Genomic DNA, 22,851 nt, shown 5'->3' on the forward strand with positions numbered 1-22,851 from the left:
GGATGAGGAAAGGAACCATGGAAGGCAGGAGACAGATATCATTATTTTGCTTTTAACAGACTGAAGGTGTCCCAGAAGACATTATGCCTATTTATATACGTTCCCAGTCTTCAGGAATTCTCTGAATTTTAGTTGTTGAGAGTGATTTCTTAGAATCAAACAGACCCCTTTACTGAGATTCTCATTCCTGCCTCCAAGGAATCTAGGCAGGTTATTTGGATCTGTTGAGTGATGTGTCTCTTAGATAAGGAAAATTTATTTCATGCTTTTTTTCTAAAAAACTTGCTGAGCCAAAAGTTTGAACATCATATCCAATAACAGAAAATTGTTCTGATATGTGTAGTAAAAAGAAATTGAAACTGTTATTTCCAAATTGAACCCCATAAGTATAGCCACATAGACTCCAGTGCATCGCCACAGACAGCTCTCATAGCCCTATACCTTGTTTTATATTCATTCCAACAGGGCTCGATATTTTAGACATTTTCATCAAGAGGGATGAAATCAGAAGTTGGCATCACATGGGTAATCTGAGCATATTGGAAACAAAGGGGAGGCTGAATGTCCTTAGCCACAGCTGTGAATCTGTGAGAATGTGGACCCAGGCTGAACTATGAACTTCAAAACAGGCAATGAAGTTCTGGGCAGAGCAGCCACTGATAATGTCCCAATAACCCATAGCTGCTTAATGGAAACTAGCTATGCTATCAAAACCCTTATATCCCTCACCTGAGCATGGTCCTGATGATGCTTGGTTGTGCAACCAAACAGGACTTGTCAACTGGCAAGTATTGACAGGGAACATCAAGCCTTTGCAGGTGCTGTGGTTATTCCTTATATGCTTTGTGGAAGCAATTATAGATTTAAAACACAGGAAATGATAGAATTCTTGTAATGTCATCAGTGCTTTCTTTGTGTGTGCAGTGTTACATTGTTTTTGAGTCAGGGTCTCTCACTGGGGCCTGGGCTTGCCAATTAGGCTAGGCCAGCTGGCCAGTGACCTTCCTGCCTCTGCCTCCCCAGTGGTTGCATTGTAAGCACCCACCACATCCAGCTCTTTACATAGGTGCTGGGAATCACTCAGGTCTAAGCTATCTTTCCAGCCCCAACAGCTACTTTCTTTGTGACATCCTTAGACTATAAGAACAGAGGAGGAAATATGCTCATTAATAAATGTTAGATTTTGTGAACAATAGCAACAACAAAAAGTTTCTTTTCATTTGAAGACTTTGAAGAACTTGGCTTACAGAGACAAAAAAAAAAAAGTTTAATTGGAGTTCAACTTACCCAATTACTTTGCCCTTCTGTGCCTCCATTTTCTCCTTTGGAAAAAGACAGCTTCACCTTTGTCTTATGATTGTTATGAAAACAATCAAATAGTACCTGGCTGTGCTTGGCTGCATGTGTTATCACTATTCAAGTATTGTGACCCTTTTAAAATAATTAAAAATCAAAAAATGGGGCCGGGTGGTGGTGGCACACGCCTTTAATCCCAGCACTTGGGAGGCAGAGGCAGGCGGATCTCTGTGAGTTCAAGGCCAGCCTGGTCTCCAAAGTGAGTTCCAGGAAAGGCACAAAGCTACACAGAGAAACCCTGTCTCAAAAACCGCCCCCCCCCAAAAAAAAATCAAAAAATGAAAAGTTAATGCTAAACAGTTAAAAAAAAGTTTAGGGGGAAAAAAAGCAAGTTTAGAAAAGGCTTCTTTATTTTCCTGGAGGTCACTTATGTCGATGCTTTAAAACGGTGTTCATCAAATTCCTTAACAATGTACCATGCTGTCTTGGGCAGCCTCTCTTTGTCATGCTTTAATCAATGTCCTGCTTGGCCATGGATATTTCAATACAAATACTCAGTGTTTTTATTGGGTGACAGTGATGATGATGATGATGATGATGATGATGATGATGATAATGGCAACAATGATGACAGTGTCTAAAAGCAGGAGGCTCAGCACCCCAACATTTAATCATAATCTCACAGAGAGCCAGAGTGTTTGCAGGCTCAATTACTCATCAACAGGAGAGAGAGGTCAGCAATGAGCTTGCGAATAATTAACAAAATTTCTAACTAGTCTCCCTCTATGACTATGCCTGGGGAAGAGGAAGATCATATAGATAGGGCATGGCAATCTGCTGAGGATAGAGACATGGACCAGAGCTGACTAGTGAAGCCCATCTGGGAGGCTCTCAGATGTCCAGCCCAGAAAGCCCTTCCTGCAGACCCATGTGCATCATCCTTCTGATGAGGATTTCCAGGCCATGTGACAATTATTAAACATTTGTGTTGAGTTTATGCTTGAAATTCTTTTGAGAATTCAGTTGGCCTGATACAGCTACCAGCTTTGATTGACCCTTAGCCTCTTGCAAAATTCAATCCCTTAGCTTAGTAAATTGAGGCAAGGGCTGGGGCTGTGGGGATCCTACAGAGGCATTACTGAGTTGAAAGGCATGTTGGAGTGACAGGCATTTCCCCTGCAGATTGTTCTTGGCTTAGCTTGCTTTGACAGCCTTGATAATGACCTGAACGCTGCTTTTTTTTGTTCTGGTGCTTCAACTTTGCAAGTAGAACATGAAAAGATGAGACCAGATGATTGGCACAATTAGGGAAGGGAGCCCCTAACCTTGAGATGTCCCAAGAGTCTGAATCATAAGAAACACTTGTTCTCCATCTTTTCATCCTAGTCTCATGTATTTGTAAGAATGTATCCCAAATGCTCTTTTAGGTATCCTACAAATAAGAGTTCTTTAGGTAAGAAAGAAAGAAAGAAAGAAAGAAAGAAAGAAAGAAAGAAAGAAAGAAAGAAAGAAAGGAGAGAAGGAGGGAAGGAAGGAAGGAAGGAAGGAAGGAAGGAAGGAAGGAAGATGTCATCATATCAGAGGTGTATATATATTCCAGAGTGAGAAAAAAAATATCTAGCTGGATGTTTCTTCATCTTGTTTGGCAATAATAGACCTTTCCACAGAAGGGGTTGAGGGTCATGATTTTGAAGCAGTCAACTCATGGGTCCTAAGTTGGCTTTTTCTTCTCTCCAGGTTGTTCAGCAACTCCCAGAATATGGGGTCCTGGTTCATCGAGTTTTTCCAGAGAAGAAGAGACCAGAGGGGAAAATGGCCTTGGGGGTCTGTGCCAAAGGTATCATAGTCTATGAGGTGAAAAGCAGCCGCAGGATTGCGATATCACAGTTTCCATGGAGAGAAACCGGCATGATTTCAACTCATGTGAGTGAAGCTCAGCGACAGCCTCCCATGCTCCCTTTCCTTTGATCTGTGGCCCTTTTAAGTGAATTCCTCTAGACATATTCACATAAAGCCTGTCACACGTTAACCTGTATTCTGGTGCATTGACATATTTGAGAGGACCAAGTAAACCAAATACTTCAGGGGTGAGGTCTGGGTGAGCCCCAGGAAACCCCATAATTTTTCATGTTGTCTTACCAGGTTGCTCACAAGCCTCCACAGACAGCCTGTAACCTAAAGTGCTACATTTCCCTCCATGCATCCTCCTTCACCTTCCCCCCCATGCATTCTCCTTCACCCTCCCTCCATACATCCTCCTTCACCTTCCCTCCATGCATTCTCCTTCATCTTCCCTCCATGCATTCTTCTTCACCTTCCCTCCATGCATCCTCCTTCACCTTCCCTCCATGCAAGCATTCTCCTTCACCTTCCCTCCATGTATTCTTCTCACCCTCCCCCATGCATTCTCCTTCACCTTCCCCCCCATGCATTCTCCTTCACCCTCCCTCCATGCAAGCATCTTCTTAACCTGAGGAGCCCATCTGTGGCCAAAGCAAGGACAAGTGGGATCCATAGGAAGAGAATGAGTGAGGACTGAGTGGAGTCTGCAAGCTTTTTGAAACAAATGCCCTCAGATCATATCTCCTCAGCACATAGTGCTCAGGCTCCTGGTGTGTCTTGAGTGGACTGCAGGCATCCTGGCAGACAGAGTGAGTGTGGAACTGCCACTGGAAAAAATCCCCTGAAGTGCCAACTCACTGTACAATTCAAATCACATTGAAATGCCCTTTTCACTGTTTAGTTCTCAAATTTAGTTTCTATCAGCTTAGCACTGGGACCCGGTTTCTGCCTGTCCCTGCCTGTCCCAGGGTCATCCAGGTTAGTATTTATATTTCACTGAAGACCCTTCTCAAGACGAAGTTCTTTGTCTTTTGGCCCATATACATTTTAGTTTTCCTTCTAATTACTTTTCTCCCATTGTTTAAATTTTTCTACTAGTTAGATCACTTTTATTATCTGATATTAGCATTTCCTAGGTAAAACATACTTGTTTTTATTCAGTATTTGAATGTTTCTTTTGTAGTGTTTTATTTTGATTTTTGAAATTAACATTGTAAATATATAACATATAATAGAATCATATATATACATACATACATATGCATATTATAGATATATAATTAAATTAATAAAATTTCAGAATTTTAATTTAGTTGAAAGATATTTAAAGAATTCAAATTATTGAATCAAAGTCAAATCAACACTATTACATTGTTTCTTAGACTCTTCACCACATGTTTAATCCAAGATTTCAATGTGATCTGTCTAAATGCAGATTCTCTAAGTAGTAATTTTGAAACATGGAAAATTTTGTGGCCATAAGGTTTAATAGTCCCCTTAAATTTATTTTTACACACACATACACACACACACACACACTATATATATATATATATATATATATATATATATATATATATACATATATATATGTATATATTTAATTTTATAAGTATTTGTTTTCTCATTACCAGGCCCAAAAAATAATTAAAAAAAGTTAAATCTGGGAAGTCTCAAGTTCCCAAGCTCAAAGCAACTATTAATTAGGATTTCCACACCCTGATGTTCAGCGTCCTCCTTGGCAAGAATAGACTGTTTTGCTAGAAAAGTCATCCTGTGTAGGAATGCCACCAGCTGCTTCTGGCCAGTTAAGCATCTCCCACAGAAAATGACTCTGCAATTCTCCAAGTCGTGAGCTCTGGAGTAGCCTGAGGTCATTCAGGAAGCTAGCTTCAGTTTTGTTTACCAATAGCTGGAGTCAAGAGGCTTCAATCTCACCTCATTTTTCCTTTTACCCTGCAGGGGAGTAGCCAGGCAGTAAGGATGCTGTTTCCAAAGAAGGCAGTCCCTGGATGCCTTGCCATCTATGTATGCTTGGTTATTCAATCCAAAACCGTTCCTTTAGAACAAGGAGCCTAACGGTGTTAGAACTGTAGTGTTTTCAAGCATTAGTTCTAATAGCTGGAGATAAATGCATGGAGAACAGACAATGCAGGACTATATGTGGCCCTCTTTAAAGCAAAAGATACAAAATTTCAAACAGGAGCTACTTCATGAAAGAGAATGTTGTTTAGAATAAGAAAAGAAACCCCTAAAGTTAAAGATTTAAAAAACCAAAGGACATACCTTCTAAATAGTGCAAACGCCAGAAAGACACTCCATTAGTTAACTTCCCGGCAAATTTAGGGTGGCATATTCTTTTCTTGTTTTTCATATTTTATAATGTCATTTTATCTTGAGAGAATAGAAATACAGTTTAACATATCTTTTAGTATGGCTGAGGTAGGCTAGGTAAAGCGTGCAGTTTGCACCGAGAAACACTTGCTCATTGTGGGTTGTTCATTTCTCTACTGCAAATGAAGGGATTATTTATGTGTTGGTGTGTGCTTGTGTCCTGGAGATGATGCTAAAGCTGAACGTATGACAGGTAGTGTTCAACCACTGGCAATCTAACAAATCTCATTTTTATTTGACTCCTATAAAAAAATTAATGTGGCATGATCGGGTATTCTTGAGAACTAAAGTCTACTTTTTAATTTATGATGACTGTGAAAGTCTGCCTCAGAGCAGCCACTGGCTCTGCATTTCTGCCTGTCTCCTAGGAGCTCAGTATCATCATCATCGCACACGGTTAGTTTCAAGGGGATGCTGGTCCTTGTGCTGAGACCTGCGTGGTTTTGCCTGATGGGAGTGCATTCGGAGATGCCTGACCACAGAGTAGCCATTGTAAAAGATACCCGCAAGTGGTATAAAATCAGATGGTACTGAGTCTGAGGCTGCCTCCACTCATTCCACTTTGTCTTGCCTTAGAAGGGTCTGCTCCCAAACCACCCGGGACGACCTAGTGGGAGGGTGGAATTAGGAAAGAGAGTGTGTTTTCTCCTCTCACTACTTACAATAAATGTCTAGGGAATTAGCTTACAAATGCAGAAGATTTACCATGGTTCATAGTAGCATGTGGCTGCTCAGTTGTGCTACTTTGAGCCAGTGGTGAGGTAGCACAGCCTGGCCGGAGAGCTGGGTGGGACAGAACCACTCACATAACATGGCCAGAGAGCAAATAAATCAAGAGAGAGACGGGGTCCCAGTATCATCTTCAAGGGCATGCCCCAATGACCCAACTTCCTTCCATGAGGCTCCACCTACTGAAGGCCCATCATCTCCCCGTTGTACCACTCTGGGGACCACGCTTTCACTTAACACATGCACGTTTGATGGGTCCTGATTAGAACAGAAGGCCGGCCAAAGGAGAAAAATGGGTCAGTGGTTTTAACCAGCTGCGGTGGAAACATGGTACTTTCCAATATTACCAGAATATGTGTACACACGGCCAGGGCTGCTCCCAGGAAAGTGTGGAGCTGGAGTTTCAGGTTCCTGAGCTTGGTTCGTGGGCAAATCTGTCCATGTCTGGAAGGATGTAATTGCAAAGATGTAGGAAAACAAAGAGGTGAGTGAGCAAATGGACTGTGAATGAAGCAACAATAGCAATGAATTTCTGTGTATAAACTGTTCCAGAGTGGGAAAGTGATGCTAAGACAGGGCTGTGGAAGCACCTAGACTATTCGCACCACGACAGGGGCTTAAGAAAAGATTTCCAAGTTTGTGCTAAAAACTCTGAGGTTAGAGTTATAGACCCTTACTGTATCCTTATTCAAGGAGCAGCTTGCCCTGGGGCAAATTTGCTGTGGGTATGAATTTCACTAAGTGAGGTTTTCAGAGTGATGATAAACAGACAGGAACTCCAATCCACTGCCATCAAGAGCATCATCAAACCCAGGAACAGAGTGGGCATTTTACTTTCTCTCAGATCCCTTTGGGTCAGTCCCATTCTGCTGCTGCTATAAAACACCACCGCCAAAAGCAATTTATAAAAGTAAAGGTTTATTTTGGGCTTAGAGGTTCCAGAGGGAAGATCTATAACGTCAAGGAAAGCATAGCGTAGTGGTAGGAGCAGGAAGCTGGTAGTCACAGCTTTCATCCACATGCAGGAAGCAGCTGAGAGTGAACAGGAAATGGGGTAAAGCTATGAAACTCCAAAACCCATTCCCAGTGATGTACTTCCTCCAGTAAGGCCTCACCTTCTAAAATTTCCATAAACCCCTAAGCTGCACGACCAATGGGGAGACCAATTGTTCAAATACACAAGACTCTGGGGCGTTTTTCATTCAAACTGCCACACTCTTGGAGCTTTGGCATCCATTGGGAGAGTTTGGTTAATAGTTAATAAATTGAAAGAAACTGTGTGTGTGTGTGTGTGTGTGTGTGTGTGTGTGTGTGTGTGTGTGTGTGTTGGTGGTGTGTATGTGTGTTTCTCCCTTTTCAGATTTATTTGAGAATAGTTATCAGACTTTGTGTTTATTTATTTGATTGATTGATGAGACAGGGTCTCACTATGTAGCCCTGGCTGGAGGGGAGATCCACCTGCCTCTGCCTCTTGAGTGCTGGGATTAAAGGAGTGTGGCACCATACCCAGCATGTAGTGCATTCTGAGGATTCTAGATCTGTTTCTAGAGTCCAGAATTTCTAGATTGTGTTTTGGATAAAGAATGATGATTCCTCATTCTGTAGCCAGGAAGACAAGATGTATAAATGCTCACAAAGTTATTAGAATAATTTTAACCTGTGCACCTTTGTGGGGGGTTTTGTCTTGGCTATGACAGAAATTAAAACAAGTGAAAGTTTATTACAGAAGAGAAGCACAGACCTTCCAGAGGCAGAGGAGCCAGAAACAAAGATACAGATTGTAATTCCTGGAGAAGGGTTTCTGTTTTCATGCTTTTTCCAGACAAGGGAGGAGGCTTCCAGTGTGCATGCGCCACTTTGCATACTGCTCAAAACACTCCTGTATTTTTGTTCTATCTCTCCCTAGGGGAGCTTTCACTATGCTAATGTAGTATAATGAGGCATAATGAGGATCCAGGTCAGTTTCTTTGCTGCCGTGGTGGTGGCTTGTTCTGACCACAGCTCAGTTTCTCTGCTTGCTTGCTTGCTACAGTGCAGCTGCCTGCTTGTTTTCTGCTGGCTCCCTGTCTCAACAGAGCATGAAGCTTGGCACTTACAGAATAAAAACAATGGGGATGCTTGCTGGCCATTTCACAATGCACTTGTGAAGACTGACTGTCACTGGCTCATTTTGTGTTCTTTCCATCCAGCACACTCCTTGGCAATAGCAATTAAGTGATTTACATTTGGCTCACAAATGAAGGAGAAAAATAGATAGAAGGATTTTGTTTAGCCATTGTCTAAGAAAAGGAATTGGGCCTTTGTCAGACATTATCTGTCCTGCACTTCCAGAACTGTGTTGGTGTTGAATTGAGGAGCTGGTCTTTTATTGCTGCTTACATACATGTACTTCAAGGGATGGGTGAGGATGGTCAGGATTCTAAGTCTGTGCTTGCTTCCTCCAGAGAAAAAAGCTCACCATCACCAGCAGCAGCACTGGAAAAAAGTATACCTTTGTCACTGACTCAGCCAAGACCTGTAAATATTTGCTGAGCCTGTGCTCTGCCCAGCACTGGTTTAATGCACAGATGAGCTCTGGGCAGCTTCATCATCTTTTAAGTGGTGAGTATACACTGTATTAGCAACACACAAGCATCCAGACTTGCTCTCTCATAAAATAACTTGTATGAAAAGATATAGTTGACACCCAAATAGCTGAAAAGTCTAAAATCATAATCAACAATGGCAGAAACACAATAAAAATCAAGTATATATTTTATCTCAGATAGATAAAAAGTGGAAATAACACTAGGAGGGAAAATTGATACAATCTTCCCAGAATGCAACTGGAGACTTCTCTCCCCCTTCTCTTCCTTCTGTCCTTTCCCTCCCTCCCTCCCTCCCTCCCTCCCTCCCTCCCTCCCTCCCTCCTCCTCCCTCCCCCTGTCTGTCCATCTAACTTTGTAAAAGCTGAGAGGAGATCTATATCCCTTTGAGCTCACACTTTCACTGTAGACAGTTGTCCTGAGGTGATAAATACAGAAGTCCGTGGTAAGTGGAACTGTCCATGGTACAGCGCTGAGTGAGAAGGGCAGGAGAGGAGACCTGAGCGAATTACTGTAATGGGACATCTCCATCCTTCAGAGCAGGTGGGGCACCAGCCAGGCATACTACTGTGCAGTTAAATCGTAACAGGAACAACCTAGAAATTAAACCTGTTGTTTTGCTTAAGTTTTAGTGATTTATGTTTAAATTTGAATAGATAGTTAATGTATATTCATGTAGTTAACATTCACATGATATAAAACAAGAAATAAGCAAAATCAAAATCTTTCTTTAATTAATTTTTTTCATATATTCTACATACCAACCACAGTTTCCCCTCCCTCTTTTCCTCCCACTTCCTCCCTGCACCTCCTATCTACCCCCACCCATCTACTCTTCCTCATTCTCCATTCAGGGACAGGCCTCCCATGGGAGTCAACAAAGCATGGCACATCAAGTTGAGGCAGGGCCAACTGCATCAAGGCTGGACGAGGCAACCTAGCATGGGGAACAGGTTTCCAAAAGCCAGCTCAAGCACCAGGGACAGGTCCTGACCCCACCACTAGGAGCCCCACAAACAGACCAAGCCACACAAATGTCATACACAAGCAGACTCCACAGCTGTCGGTCTAGAGTCTGTGAGCTCCCACAAGCCAGGTCAGCTGTCTCTGTGGGTTCTCCTGTCATGACCTTGATGCCCTTGCCTCGTACAATCCCTCCTTCATCTCTTCAACAGGACTCCCTGAGATTGACCCAGTGCTTGGCTGTGGATCTCTGAATCTACTTCCATCAGTTACTGGATGAAGGTTCTCTGATGACAATTAGGGTAGTCACCAATCTGATTACAGGAGAAGGCCAGTTCGAGCACCCTCTCTGCTATTGTTAGGAGTCTTAGCTGAGGTCATCCTTGTGGATTCCTGGGGGTTTCCCTGGTACCAGCAAAACCAAAATCTTACTACCTTAAGGAGTTACACATGCAAACATGGCTATTTTATTCATATTTCTCAGTATTAAACTTGACCAATGAGCATGAATTACTGATGTAATAAAGAGATTAATGGCTTCAGTGAGGCCATACAGTCACACGGCACTAGTTAGTATTTAATGTGCATGTGCTATGGAGCCACTGGCTACTCTTCTTACTCCTTTCCTTGTGATGATCACTTCAAAAATGACCTCATTTTGAGGGCTGGAGAGATGACTCAGCAGTCAAGAGAATTGACTGCTCCTTCAGAGGACCTGGATTTGATTTCCAGCACCCACATAGCAGCTCACAACTGTAGTTAAGAGTTTTCCTGTCTGGCCCACAGTCAGGACAAATCTCTCTTACCCGCCAGTCCCACAGTCGCTCAGACCCAACCAAATACTTCCTGCCTGGCCACTGGCCAATCAGAACTTTATTTACACAGAGCGATATCCACAACACACAACTGTCTGTAACTCTAGTTTCAGGGGATCCCAAGCCCTCTCCTGACCTCTGAGGGCACCAGACATACATGTAGTAGACAGACATACATGCAATCAAAACATGCCTGCTGGCACACATAAAGATTTCATTTATGATCACAGCATGCACATTGTTTTCTCAAAGTGCGCTTAAGCCAGTCTATGAGGCTAGCCCTGCGTTACTGTGAGGGGTAAACCAGGTGTGAAGTGGAGCCATGTGCCAGCTGCCTGGTGATGGGCTGGGTCATTAAACCCGGAGCCCAGAGCCTATTTGCTTCACCCCCTGCTTCTGCCTTTCACCACTCATCAAGCATAGCCTTTAGTGGCTGAGACCTCGCTTGAGTGCTGACCTCATCATGGTTGCCTTTGGCATCTAAGTCTATTTCTATTCCTATTTATAAAAGGGAACAATTAGCTACAATGATGCCCTTGAACACCTCTGAGATGCGAGGGATGTGGAAACGCAGGACCCGCCCCACATCTATTGAACCAGAATGCACATGTGCAAAAGAACCTGTGGATTTCAATGCAAGCACAAGGCAGTGAAGCCTTGGCTAAGGAGGCAGCCTGAAGAGTCCCTGAGCCTCAGCTGAGTGCCACCTAGCAGCTGTGTGGCTTTGGGTAGCTCACCTCCCCTCTCTCTCAGTCTTGGTGTCCTCATGAGAGCACACTGGCCATCTCAGGTCTGTGCTGTGCTCCATTGGGGCAGCACGTCACATTTCTAGCTCCCTGCCCAGTGCTCAGTGTACTGTGACAATGATGACAGCAGCCTCTTCCTCTGGGTTTTGTTTCTGTTCCAGCCAGTATACACAGAGGTCTTGACACTGGGCTTCAGGGGCCAGTCCATGGCCTGAATGAACTGTAGAACAGGATCAGAGTTTTCAGAAACAGAACCAAACACGGGGACTAAAAGTAACTCAGTGTCTGTAACAGAACAAACCCGTGAATATGTCTCCAAAAGCATGGACTGGCTGGTTTTCAGATCTCCAGGGATCTAAGATGATAAATGCAAATTAATTGTATCTGACTTTCCTGCTGTTGCTGAGATACTGTGTGTGAAACACTACCAATACTGTTTTCATTGCCTGATTTCAGTGACTGTAAAATATTTATATTGACTTTTTGAGCTCACTTGTGAAATTGGTCCTTCCGGGCCTATTTCGCTCCTAATACACTATTTTCTCAAACATCAAATTCTGTCATATATAATAGTTTCCAGGACTCCAACATTTTATTTACATTAAAACAACACACTTAACCAATCCCCTTTTGCCTTTTAAGAATCTCTTTGACAAACTCTCTGCAGATACCATTCTCCAACTACCCCACTCCGTGTGTGTCTGTGTGTGTCTTATATGTGTGTGCATGCACATGTGTGTACATGCATATGGAAGCCAGACGACAAGCTCAGGTGTCTTTCCTCAGGAGCTGTCTACCTTGTCTTTTGAGACAGGATCACTCACTGACTACCTGGGGCTGTTGATTGGGTAAAGTTGTCTGGCCAGGGAGCTCCATGGATCTGTCTGTTAGCCCCCACCCCCACCCCCGGCACTGGGGTCACAAACATGTGCCTCTGTGCTAGTTTTAAGGCTCAGACTCAGGTGCTGCTGCTTGCAGGACTGAGAAATCTCTCCAGATCCCAGACATCACTTTCAATGCTGCGTGGAGGGAAAGCTGACCACCTCTACAGTCCCCAGACTCCACAGCAGATCTCCTCCACCCCTTCCCTTGGATGTGATCTTTATCTTATTCATATGGGACCATACATCACTCACCCAAGAAATTGGAATCTAGACTAACATCTTCCTTTCCTACTCCATCCATCACCACATACGCTCACATAGGCATCTGCCCGGGGTATGCATCCTGTTTACTGGCCTTTCAGCCTTTGGAGTGGCTTTTCCCTGCTTGTTCACAATTCCACACTGGAAGCAGAGACAAGCCCTGAGTTCTGAGGTGACTCTTCCCAGTCTGGCCCCAGCCTCAGACTTCCTTCTTGTCCTGATACTTCTTTTTGCTTTCTAACTGTCCTGCACACCATGATGATGGCTGCGGAAAACCATGTCCCAGTCTTCTGTGTTTTGGTGTTCAGTGGTTGTGATGGTTAATATTGACCATCAGCTTGACAGGATCTAGAAATGTCTAGGTAACAAGCCTCCAGGAATACCCATGAAGGAATATCTAGATTAGGTTAACTGAGTGGAAAGATCCACTTTAACTGTCGATGGCACACCATGGGCTGGAGTCCTGGATAACACAGGAGAAAGAAAGGTGAGCGTCCACATTCATTGCTCTTAGCTTTCTGCTTGCGGGAGCAATGTGATTAGCAGCCTCATGCTTCCACCACCATGCCTTCCCCATCGTGACAGACAACATAAACATTTCCTCCTGTAAGGTGCTTCAGTCAGGTATTTGGTCACAGCAAATAGAAAAGTAACAACAATACAGTGGCCTCCACTGTGATGGTTTTCCTAACCCTCCTGGAATCAGGCTACCAGCTAAGCTTGCTTCTCCTAGAGTAAGTTACAGGTAAACTCCATCTTGAAGCCTCTCCTGATTGATTCTCCCCAGCTGATTCCTTCCCAAGGGAGTGGATAACAGCCTCCTCCTTTTGCCAACTCTGTTCTTTCACCCGTGATGTCTGCTGTGTGCAGTTGTGCATACATCTGTGATAGATGAGGAATTTCTTGAAGGTAGGGATGGTATCTTGAAACCTTCCCAGCTCCAGTCTGGAACACAGGTGTGACAAATAAGAAGGGGTATATACATGCTTTTTATTTTAAATATTTATTAATTAACTGATTAATTTAGAGACAGTCTTGCTGTGTATCCCAGAATAGGCTTAAACTCATGATCTTCCAGTCTTAGCCTTTCAGGTGCTGGATTATAGGCATACAGTCTACCTCAAATACCTCTTTCTTGGATGGACAGATAGATGGATGGATGGATGGGTGGATGGAGGAATGATTTATAACTAATCATTTTTGATACATATTTTTCAATATTGCAAATACAACTGTGACATACATCATTAGAAAAATATTTTTCTGGCTTCCATGTCACTCCTTAACCTCAGAAGTATAACTTCGGGTACTAAGCTAGGGAATTTTTAAGGCCCTGCTCTGTCTCTGAATGTCATGCTAGAATATTGGAGCTCCTTGTCATCCTGACTTTATTTTTTCATTCTCAAAGAGTAGATGTCATTGTATTTTGTGTGTTCATTTGACAGGTAAAAATGATCTCTCACTGTGGCTTTGTTTTGCTTCTTTGATGGGTGAAAAGTTGAACATTTTCCAAACGTCTCTTAGTCATCCTTCTGTGAATTGTCTCAACAGGCATTTTATTTCATAGTTATATTTGGATCCCTGGGGAGAAATAAAAATCACCAGCTCCTACAAGTGCACAGTTTCAGGATAGAATCAGGCAAGGTCTGTATCACTACCCAGTGGTGGAAACCTTTTCTCGGTCTTTTTCGTGGGAGTGTCCTGGGCTGTGGGATGTGCTGGTCCTTTTCTGAACCTATGCTTGCAGGACTGCTCCAGCGCTGCCCAGGGTCTCACACTCGTTTCCTTGTGGCCCTTGCTCAGGATGTCTCTTGGGCGTTTGAGATGCTATAACTAACTTATAACATCCAGAGTCAGACATTTGTCAGCTACTTTACTGGTATCAAAATTATATTGTGGAGTCATCCACAGCCAGCAAACAGACACTGCCCTCTTAGCATGCCAGTGGCTTTGGAAAATTCTCGGGAATCCTTCTTTCTAGTCCTGGAAGACGGCATTGTCAGCTTTCCTGCTTACCTGTTGGTGTGTACTAGTAGATCACCGTGGAGCGTAGGCCTGCTGACACTGGTACCCCTGTTCCTGGTGACTCTGTCACCTTGCTGTCTGGTCTCTGTCCTGTGCATGGAACGTGCCTGATGACATTGGTGCCCTGTTCTTGCTGAGTCTGTCATGCTGAGTCACTCTTGCCGAGTGTTAGCCTCTGTGATCTCCATCCCTCATCTTGACTTATGGCCTCTGTCCTGTACACTACAGCCCGCTCAACTCCCAGAACTCCTTGGGAGCATAGCTCCTGAAGAACCTGGCATGTGGGGCTTTCCCTTTTCTGCTCCCTTCTGTGCGTCCCCTTCCCTAGGGGACAGCTGCATCCTAGAATTCCAGTCTCTGTCCAGTCCTGTTTCAAGCCACTGACCCTCTCTGGGGTAAGACAGGCCACCTCCATCTTTGCCTAGAAAATCCCTTTTATGTGTTAAGTGTTCCATCCACCAAGGTTAAATACAAGTCACTGTGCCTTCAGGACTTGGTGATGAGAAGGCTGGGGGTACTTATGTGAATCTTTGGTGCTACCGTATGTGGCTCAGTGTCTGTACCACTTCCACTAGCCAGTGTGCACTGTGGAGCCAGTGTGAAACTGCTCTGTTAACTGACCAACCTTCCGACCAGGAGAAAACTATCCATTCTCAAATCATCTTATCTGTAAAATGGGTTCGCTATCCGCCCCAGAGAGTGATGTTGAGGAATGAGTGAGACAGTGGAAGTCACCATGCTCGACACTGATTCTGTCACATAGGACACGTTTAGTCAGAACTAGCTGCTGCTATTACCTTGTTCCTGACAGGCCCAAGCTCTGGAGCAAGACTATAAAGTCTGTGCAAAAGCGACAGGTCATATTCAAATTACTTACATATCCCCATCCTTTCTTGCTTACTCTATGTAAAGAGTGATACCACAGTCCTCTTACACTTCCAAAGTTTCAAGGAGTAATTCTTTTTAGTGGCTAGCTTTTTCAGGGGGAACAGCCCTGGCAACAACCAGAAAAGAGAAGGTCTGCTTAAGTAGTTAAATGATCCTCACTCTCTCCTTGCAGAGGTGTGTTTCTGAGCATGCACACATGCATTTGCACACGTCATAACACAGTCATAAACACTCTACCTCTGATAGCCATGTCACATATGCACACACCACATGCATACAAGTATACCAGAAAATATGCATATGATGCATGTCCATCCGTATACACTTCTACCCACATGCACATACAGATACCACATACTTATTTATAATGAACACTATACATGCACAAAGAATGGGGGGCATGGATACTGATTATGCTGATGCTGTTAGACTCTTTCCTTCCTGGTTTCAGTCCAGAGCAGACGGCCCAAAGACAGTCAACATTTTCCTTTCTCCAAATACAAATGCAAGCTAGGTGTGGTGGTTCACTCCTATAATACCAGCACTTGGGAGGTGGAGGTAGATGCATCAGGAGTTCGAGGTCATCACCCTTGCCTGTAAAGAGAGTTCCAGACTAGCCTAGACTACAGAAGACCCTATCTCAACAACAAAACAACAAAGTGAACAAATAAAAACCTGAACAACGGCACACTAGATGCAGTTCTGAGCAAAGCCTTTTTACCCTAAGAGATCTTTTAATAAAAATCTCAATTTTCTATGAATAATGCAAACAGTAAAGCTGGGCATCCCTCATGATCATAGTCTCATCTCTGGGGTCATTTATTAGGCCTTATAGAAGGGGGAAGGAACATCATCAGAGCTGAGGTTCCATACTCCTAATGTGTGTTTATATGTCTGGCAGGGGACTCTAACATGGACTAATCCTGCCAGGGCAAAGTAAGCTGTGTAGAGATGAAAGATTATATTCCACAGGGAAGAATCTGATGTGGGACCCCAGGTGCTTTGATACAGGATGGTTTCCAAGGGCAGATCTATGAGGGTGAATGCAGAATGAGATGTGGCCCCACTGGAGCCCTGAGTGGCACCAGGTAGAACAGGTTCCTGGCTGCTACTCTATCAGCTACAGGGACCATCTTGCCTCTCTCCTTAGGCTTCCGAAGTGTCTTTCATCAGCAAGTACTGATTAGAAGGACTTACATTTTCAGGGCTAGGCACAAGGACTCCCCAAGGTAGCAGGGGGCAGAATGTCAATTCTCTCAGTGCAGGAAAAGAACTGGGTAAGGAGAGTCAGGTGAGGAGTGTATGGTTGTATTAAGAGCAGTGACTGAACCAGTGTAATCTTATGTGTATGCCTGTCTTTTCCTCCCCCAACTCAGATCAGTTGAAGTTTGTACAAATAGCCAACTTGAATTCTGCACACCAGACACAGACTGACCCTCTCACTTGGATTCAGAACCTGTCATCCTCGGAAAACGAGCTGTGTGTACCCAGGTTGCAGAATGCCACAGGAGGCCGACTGAGCACATCCGTGGAGAGCATGCAAGGCAGCAAGAAGATTGGGATGGAGGAAATCAGAAACAGGTAGGTTTTGTTTTTCTTCAGAGCCAAGACTACCAGTGCATGGTGCACCAGAACCATCTGTACCTGAAGCGGGTTTAAAGTCAACGGACTTCAATACCGAAGGATCGTGTATGTTCACTGTGTTGCTTTTAACTTGATCCAGAGATCAACTGTAGATCACTACAATGACTAAGCTGATTGCCATCAGGCCAGGTCTCACTCCCATATCCTTCTGTTCATACCTTCTGGTAGAGAAAGAACGAGGCGGTAATGGGAAGTTGCAGAAGGTAAAATTAGCAAATGCTAATAATCACCTTTGGACTATCATAAGGTAGATACTGCTTGTGGAACTTGTTCCGCAACCCACACAACTCTGTGAAGTTGGTTTTATCATTATCTCTACTTTCCAGAAGGGAAGCCGAAGGGTTGGGACCTAAAGATAGCTGCCCATCATGGAGGCTGTCCTGGTAACCCTGACACGCTGCTACTTTCCAGGCTGTCGGCTTGCCATTTAAATTCGAATGTGAAAGCAGCGAGCTCATAAATGCAGTGTTCATTGTAAAACAATGATCCATACGTTAAAAATAGCCCAGAACTTGGATTACACTTACAAGGCAAGTACATAAATAGCACCGATTCCCAGGCTGTATGCTGAGGAGGGGGTGGGGTGGCAGGATCTGCTTTTGGGGCTGGGGAAGATGAGTTATACATCAGCTTCAGCAGGAGAGAATGGATGATTTCAGTTCAAATAACTGAAATACATGCATATACACAGATACCTTAAAGTAATACTTAGAAAATTATTGCTCCAATGCTACTGATGCAAATGTGCCTTGCTCTGCAGTACAAAATCAATCAATAACGAGGAAGCAAAACTCATTCTGGGTCTCCATGGCAAACCACCCCAAGAATAGTGGCATAGCCCAGCAGCCACCTTATCATTCTGCTTCACAACTTTGTGGGTTAGAACAGGAGGCAGGACTTTGCTGTGTGTGATAAAGAGGGTATCTTGGTGGTCATCAGCAGGTACCCCTGTATGGAGGTGGCTGGGATATGCTGCATGCTGGCACCCTCCTGCCCTGTGCAGCCTCAGGAGGCCCTCCAGCAAGGGTCTCCACTGCTGCTCTGGGCTCTGAGAATTTGGGGAGAGCTTGCCAGTGGTCATACCGTGTAGCCCAGAGACCAGCACACATCTGCCATCACTCCTGGGTTCATACAAATTCAAAGGGACTAGAAATGGGTCTCATCTCAGTTTGTGAGTGTCAATGGCTTTGTGGTCTCTTTTACCTGTCACCCATTGGTTTAGAGTACTTTATGGCACTCCGTTGTTTACCAGCAGAAGCAGGACTGTGAAGAGTCAGCAGCCAGGGGTGGATTGCTGCCGAGCCTAACAACCCAAGTTCTGCTCCTGGTGCCCACACAGTGGAAGGAGGAAACAACTCCTGAAAGTGGTCCTCTGACCTTTACACACACTGCAGAATGTGTGTGCCCCCACACAGAACACATCCACAGGCATGTGCTCGCGCACACACACACACACACACACACACACACACACACAATTACATAATTTTAAATGTAAGGAAAAATGAAAAATGCAGAAGTAACTATGACCTCTTCCAGGCCACTGTGCTAGCTTTCTGTTACTGTAACAAAATACCTCAGGTAATAAACTTCAGAAGAGGTAAGGTTAATTCTGGCTCAGTTTCAGTCCATAACTAGCTGGCCCCACTGGTTTTGGATCTGTTGTAAGGCAGCACACCATGGCAGGAGTATGGTGTAAAGGAGCCCGTTTGTTTCTTGTGGGCAGCAAAAGAAAGGATAGCAAGAGGAAGGAACTAGGGGTCTGCTATCTCGTTCCCCTAAAGACCTCTGTTAAAGTTTGGATAGGAAGTATCTTTCAAAAAAATCTCATATGCTGAAAACTTGCTTCCTGCCTGGTGACACGATTTTAGGAAATGCTGGAAACTTTAAGGGATGTGATTTAGCCAGAAGTAGGTCACTGGGGGACAGGTCCTCAGGAGTATATTGTCCCTGTCTGTCCCTCTCCATTTCCTGTCTGCATGAGGTGAGCAGCCTCTGCCACACGCTTCCGCGATGCTCTCCTTGGCCCCAGTGGCACTCAGTGCTGCCGAGGGCTGTGGCTTGAAACCCTTCCCGTGAGCCACAGTGAACCCCACATCATGCATTGCTAGCAGACACCACAGTGACACAGCCTGTCTAAGATAACCTCTTTCCAAGCCTGACCTCTAAAGGCTCTACTTCCCAATAGACCCACAGCAGGGCCTCAAGCCTTTCACTCCACACGGGTGCTGGAGAACATGTAAGAAATGTCTCGACAGCATGGCAGCCATGAGAAGGGTAGGGCTTGGAGTGTCTTCCCATGTAGGAGCTCTATAGCGCTGCCTGGCAGCCTGCCCTCTAACAGGAAGCTGAGTGGAGCCTCTCGCCAAGCCCACTCCTTACATTCCTTCTTTATGTCATTGCTTTTTAAATGACCAATTTTCGCAGTTCCTATCAACACCTCACGTCACAGGAGGTTACTGGTGACCTTTAGGCAAAGCAGGAAGTCTCAGGACTTGTCTGAGTCTTCGGCCATCTGGTAGTCCATCAAGAAACACAACAGGAACCCATGACTTGGGGAAGGTGGCCTCCTTATGAGTGGGAAGGAGTGAGCAAGAGAAGGGGGGAGTTAGTCCAGGCTGTGGGTCATGAAAGAGTTCCTGGGGGTGACCAGGGCTCAGCTCCACCTGGTGTTTGAGCACTTGCCCTGAACTCTAGGGGAGGTGGGCCTGTCCCTTTGTATGGTGGTCAGCATGGGTTTAAGGCCTAAGTCAGGCATAGGTACAGTGGAGTGTGTGTGTGTGTGTGTGTGTGTGTGTGTGTGTGTGTGTGAGTGAGAGAGAGAGAGAGAGAGAGAGAGAGAGAGAGAGAGAGAGAGACGTCAAGTATTAATCGGCAGGCAAGATTGTGCTTAGTTAGACAGAGAGGAGGATTGACACAGACGAGCCTGTCAGTCTAACTAGAGTAGTTTCTTCAGCATCTGGCCTGGTAGGTGCTGAGGGTTCCGTTTTCACAGCACAGACACGGTCCATGTTGTTTACACAGAGCTTCTGAGTGCAGAGATGTTGGCTACCTTCCCTTCATCACCTCTCTAGAGCCTTTTCTGGCTGCCCAGCAAAGGGCTGGCTCCTCGGCTGCACTGGTTCCATTTAGGACAGCCCCTCCCTGTGTGTGCCCACCCCAACAAGCACATGCTTTCATCCGTCTGCTCTGAGCACAGAGACTCCCAAGAATAGCAACGCACCAGTTGTATCCTCAGCTCTGAAGCCAGAATGTGGAAGTTTTCAGTAAATGGATTTTGAGAGGTTGGCATTTTGAGAAAGAGAGAGAGAGAAATAAAAAGCACTCTTTAATTATGGTAAAATACACAAAGCATAAACTGTATCATCGTGGCTATTTTATGCTTTCTATTTTATTGTTTCCAAAGCAGTGAGTGGCATTGGGCACATTCCCATTATTGTTGTGCCTCACCATCCTTCACAGGGTCTTCATCTTCCCGCATGGAAACCACCTTCCCTCAGCACTTCCTCCCACCCAGGCTAATAACCCAGCCTTTGGTACCCACTATCTACTTTCTGTCTGTGAGTGTGACTCCTCGAAGTTCCTCATATAACAGCCCACTCATACACCATTTGTCCTTTTGTGGCCAACAGGAAATATATTTGAACAACTGAGAGCTGGTTCCCCGGGTAGCCCAGATCACGTGAACCGTAGAAACCCAGGGCAGATAAGACCTTGCTATTCTTCAGAGGGCACCCAGTGACATTGCCCAAGCCTCTCTCAGGTCCTCCCTGGGTGTTGGGATTTTTCCTTCCCATGAACCAGTGTCTCTCCCTGTGCACTTAGGTGGGCTTGGAAGCCTGGTGCCCCACAAACCTTCCAGAGGGCTGGCCCATCTCTGACTCATATACCTTGCAAGGCCAGGCCTGGCCCCTAGTGGGTTTTCGTCAAATTGGGTTGGACTTGCCGTAGGAACAGATGCAAAAGTGAGTAGCTATAGAACAAGGCTCTGCCCTGCGTAGAAAGGGCTGTTCTGGTCTCCCCCTGCTACCATCGTAAGCTCCACCTCCCAAACCTGGGGACCCTAAGAGGGTTCATGGGCAGCTACCTGCACCAACATCCCCTGCAGCAGTCCAGATGTCTAATCAGTGTGGTAAGAGTAGCCTCCCTGGTGTTGGGACAGACTGAATGACATTGATCTGGTGGTTGGCTGTCCTGAGGCCCAGTGCTGGCTGTTCCCAGAGCTCTGAGCACACACGTATTGACGTCTGTTCTTACATTCTGCACTCTGCTCCTTCCTGAGGTGTTTTTGAGGTGGCCCTGGGTCACTTCATTCATAGTCAATGTGCTGTCTAGCACAGGCTTTGCTTACTAGAATGTTAATTATATGCACTAGTCTGTTTTCTGTTGCTATAAAAGTGACGAGCAAGGCTGGGTACCTCGATGGGAGAAAGGGGTTTAGGTAGCTTACATTGTGAAAACTGAAAATCCAATCAGCATGGTGCTACTTCTGCTGGGCCCTGTACTCCCACCCTAGCTGCTTCATCTCACAGCAGATGACTGTGGGAATGTGTATTAGAGACACTCAGTGGAAAGATGGGCCAGGGGCCAGGCCAACCTTGCCTTTTTAGAACTCACTATCTCAGAAAACTAACAGGGGGCCCATAGGAACGAATTAATCCCTTCCAAGAAGGGCATCCCCAGTGACCTAATCATATTCCACTAGGCCCCTCTTCTTAAAAATTCAACCACCTCCCAATAGCACCCCCTGGAGGACCAAACTTTCAACAGTTGAACCCTTGAGCCTTGGGGAACAAATGACATCCAAACCATGCCACCGCACATTTAGTCAGTGGAACGCCTGAGCAGTAGCTCCCAGCGTGACAACAGAACATCCAAGTCCCATGCACTGGTAGATGGACGAGTCTGCAGTCCTCAAGGGGCACAGCATATGTGGGGTAGTCTGGCCCTTCTAGGGACTTTTAGCTGAAAGTAAGAACAAACAATAAAGTGTCAGGAGAGCCGCCACAGCTCTGCCCTGCTTGGGCGTGGTGATGTCGTGAGCCTGGGAAATTGGAAGATCACTCCTATTTTATAGCTGAGGAGCTGGGGTTCTAGAGCTGTTGCATAAACAAACTAAGGTGGACAGTGGGGGTCCATGTGAGGTGTGGGTGACTATGATGAGCCCTCAGGGACAGAGACCCAATGCCATTCCTGTTCTTCCTCACTGAGCCAGCCTTTGTGGAATTGGTCTAAGGATCTGCTGAGTTGCTTGGCACAAAGCTGCCTTCTTTAGGCCACACTAACAAATGGCCAAGAAGATCCCTTCCAGGAGCATCTGATCTTACATTTGCATCTTTCCCCTCAGCCCTTACACTGGCCGAGAGCAGCTGAACAGCGTCAGTTTGATCCAAAAGCCAACTCAGAATCTCTCTGGGACAGCTGTTCGGAGCATGCGCACAGGTACAGACCAAACCGTGGGCAGATGTAGGGAAGGGAGGCCTTCCAGGTGTCACTTCTTTTCAAACTTTTACCACCTCTTCAGTTTGCTTCCCAAGGACAGTTTGTGGTCATTTTGCTTTAAAAATTCTTCTCAAAACCTTTTGGAGTTGGGAAGACCTCTCTCATAGTCAACATCTGGCCTTAGGTGTTGCATGAATCTAGAAAGGGATAGTTTTGAGGAGGTGGTTCCCAAAACTGTGGTTGAGTATGAGGAATATCAGCTCTCCTGCTTCTCATGGGCTCACAGTATCTCTCAGTGCTCCCCAGAAAGCATGCACAGGGAGAGCAGCATGCTTTT

General features: G+C 45.1%; 1 protein-coding gene across 1 annotated transcript in view; it reads left to right on the forward strand.

Annotated features, from left to right (window-relative positions):
• Positions 1–22,851, forward strand: part of Frmpd2 (FERM and PDZ domain containing 2) — an 87,069-nt gene that overhangs the window by 27,091 nt on the left and 37,127 nt on the right. Inside the window, 4 exon segments of the mRNA XM_036199502.1 lie at positions 3,034–3,219; positions 8,706–8,862; positions 16,805–17,009; positions 22,420–22,514. Coding sequence (XP_036055395.1) covers positions 3,034–3,219; positions 8,706–8,862; positions 16,805–17,009; positions 22,420–22,514 — 643 coding nt within the window.

This window comes from Onychomys torridus, chromosome 9, assembly GCF_903995425.1.
Source record: "Onychomys torridus chromosome 9, mOncTor1.1, whole genome shotgun sequence".
NCBI classification, from domain to species: domain Eukaryota; kingdom Metazoa; phylum Chordata; class Mammalia; order Rodentia; family Cricetidae; genus Onychomys; species Onychomys torridus.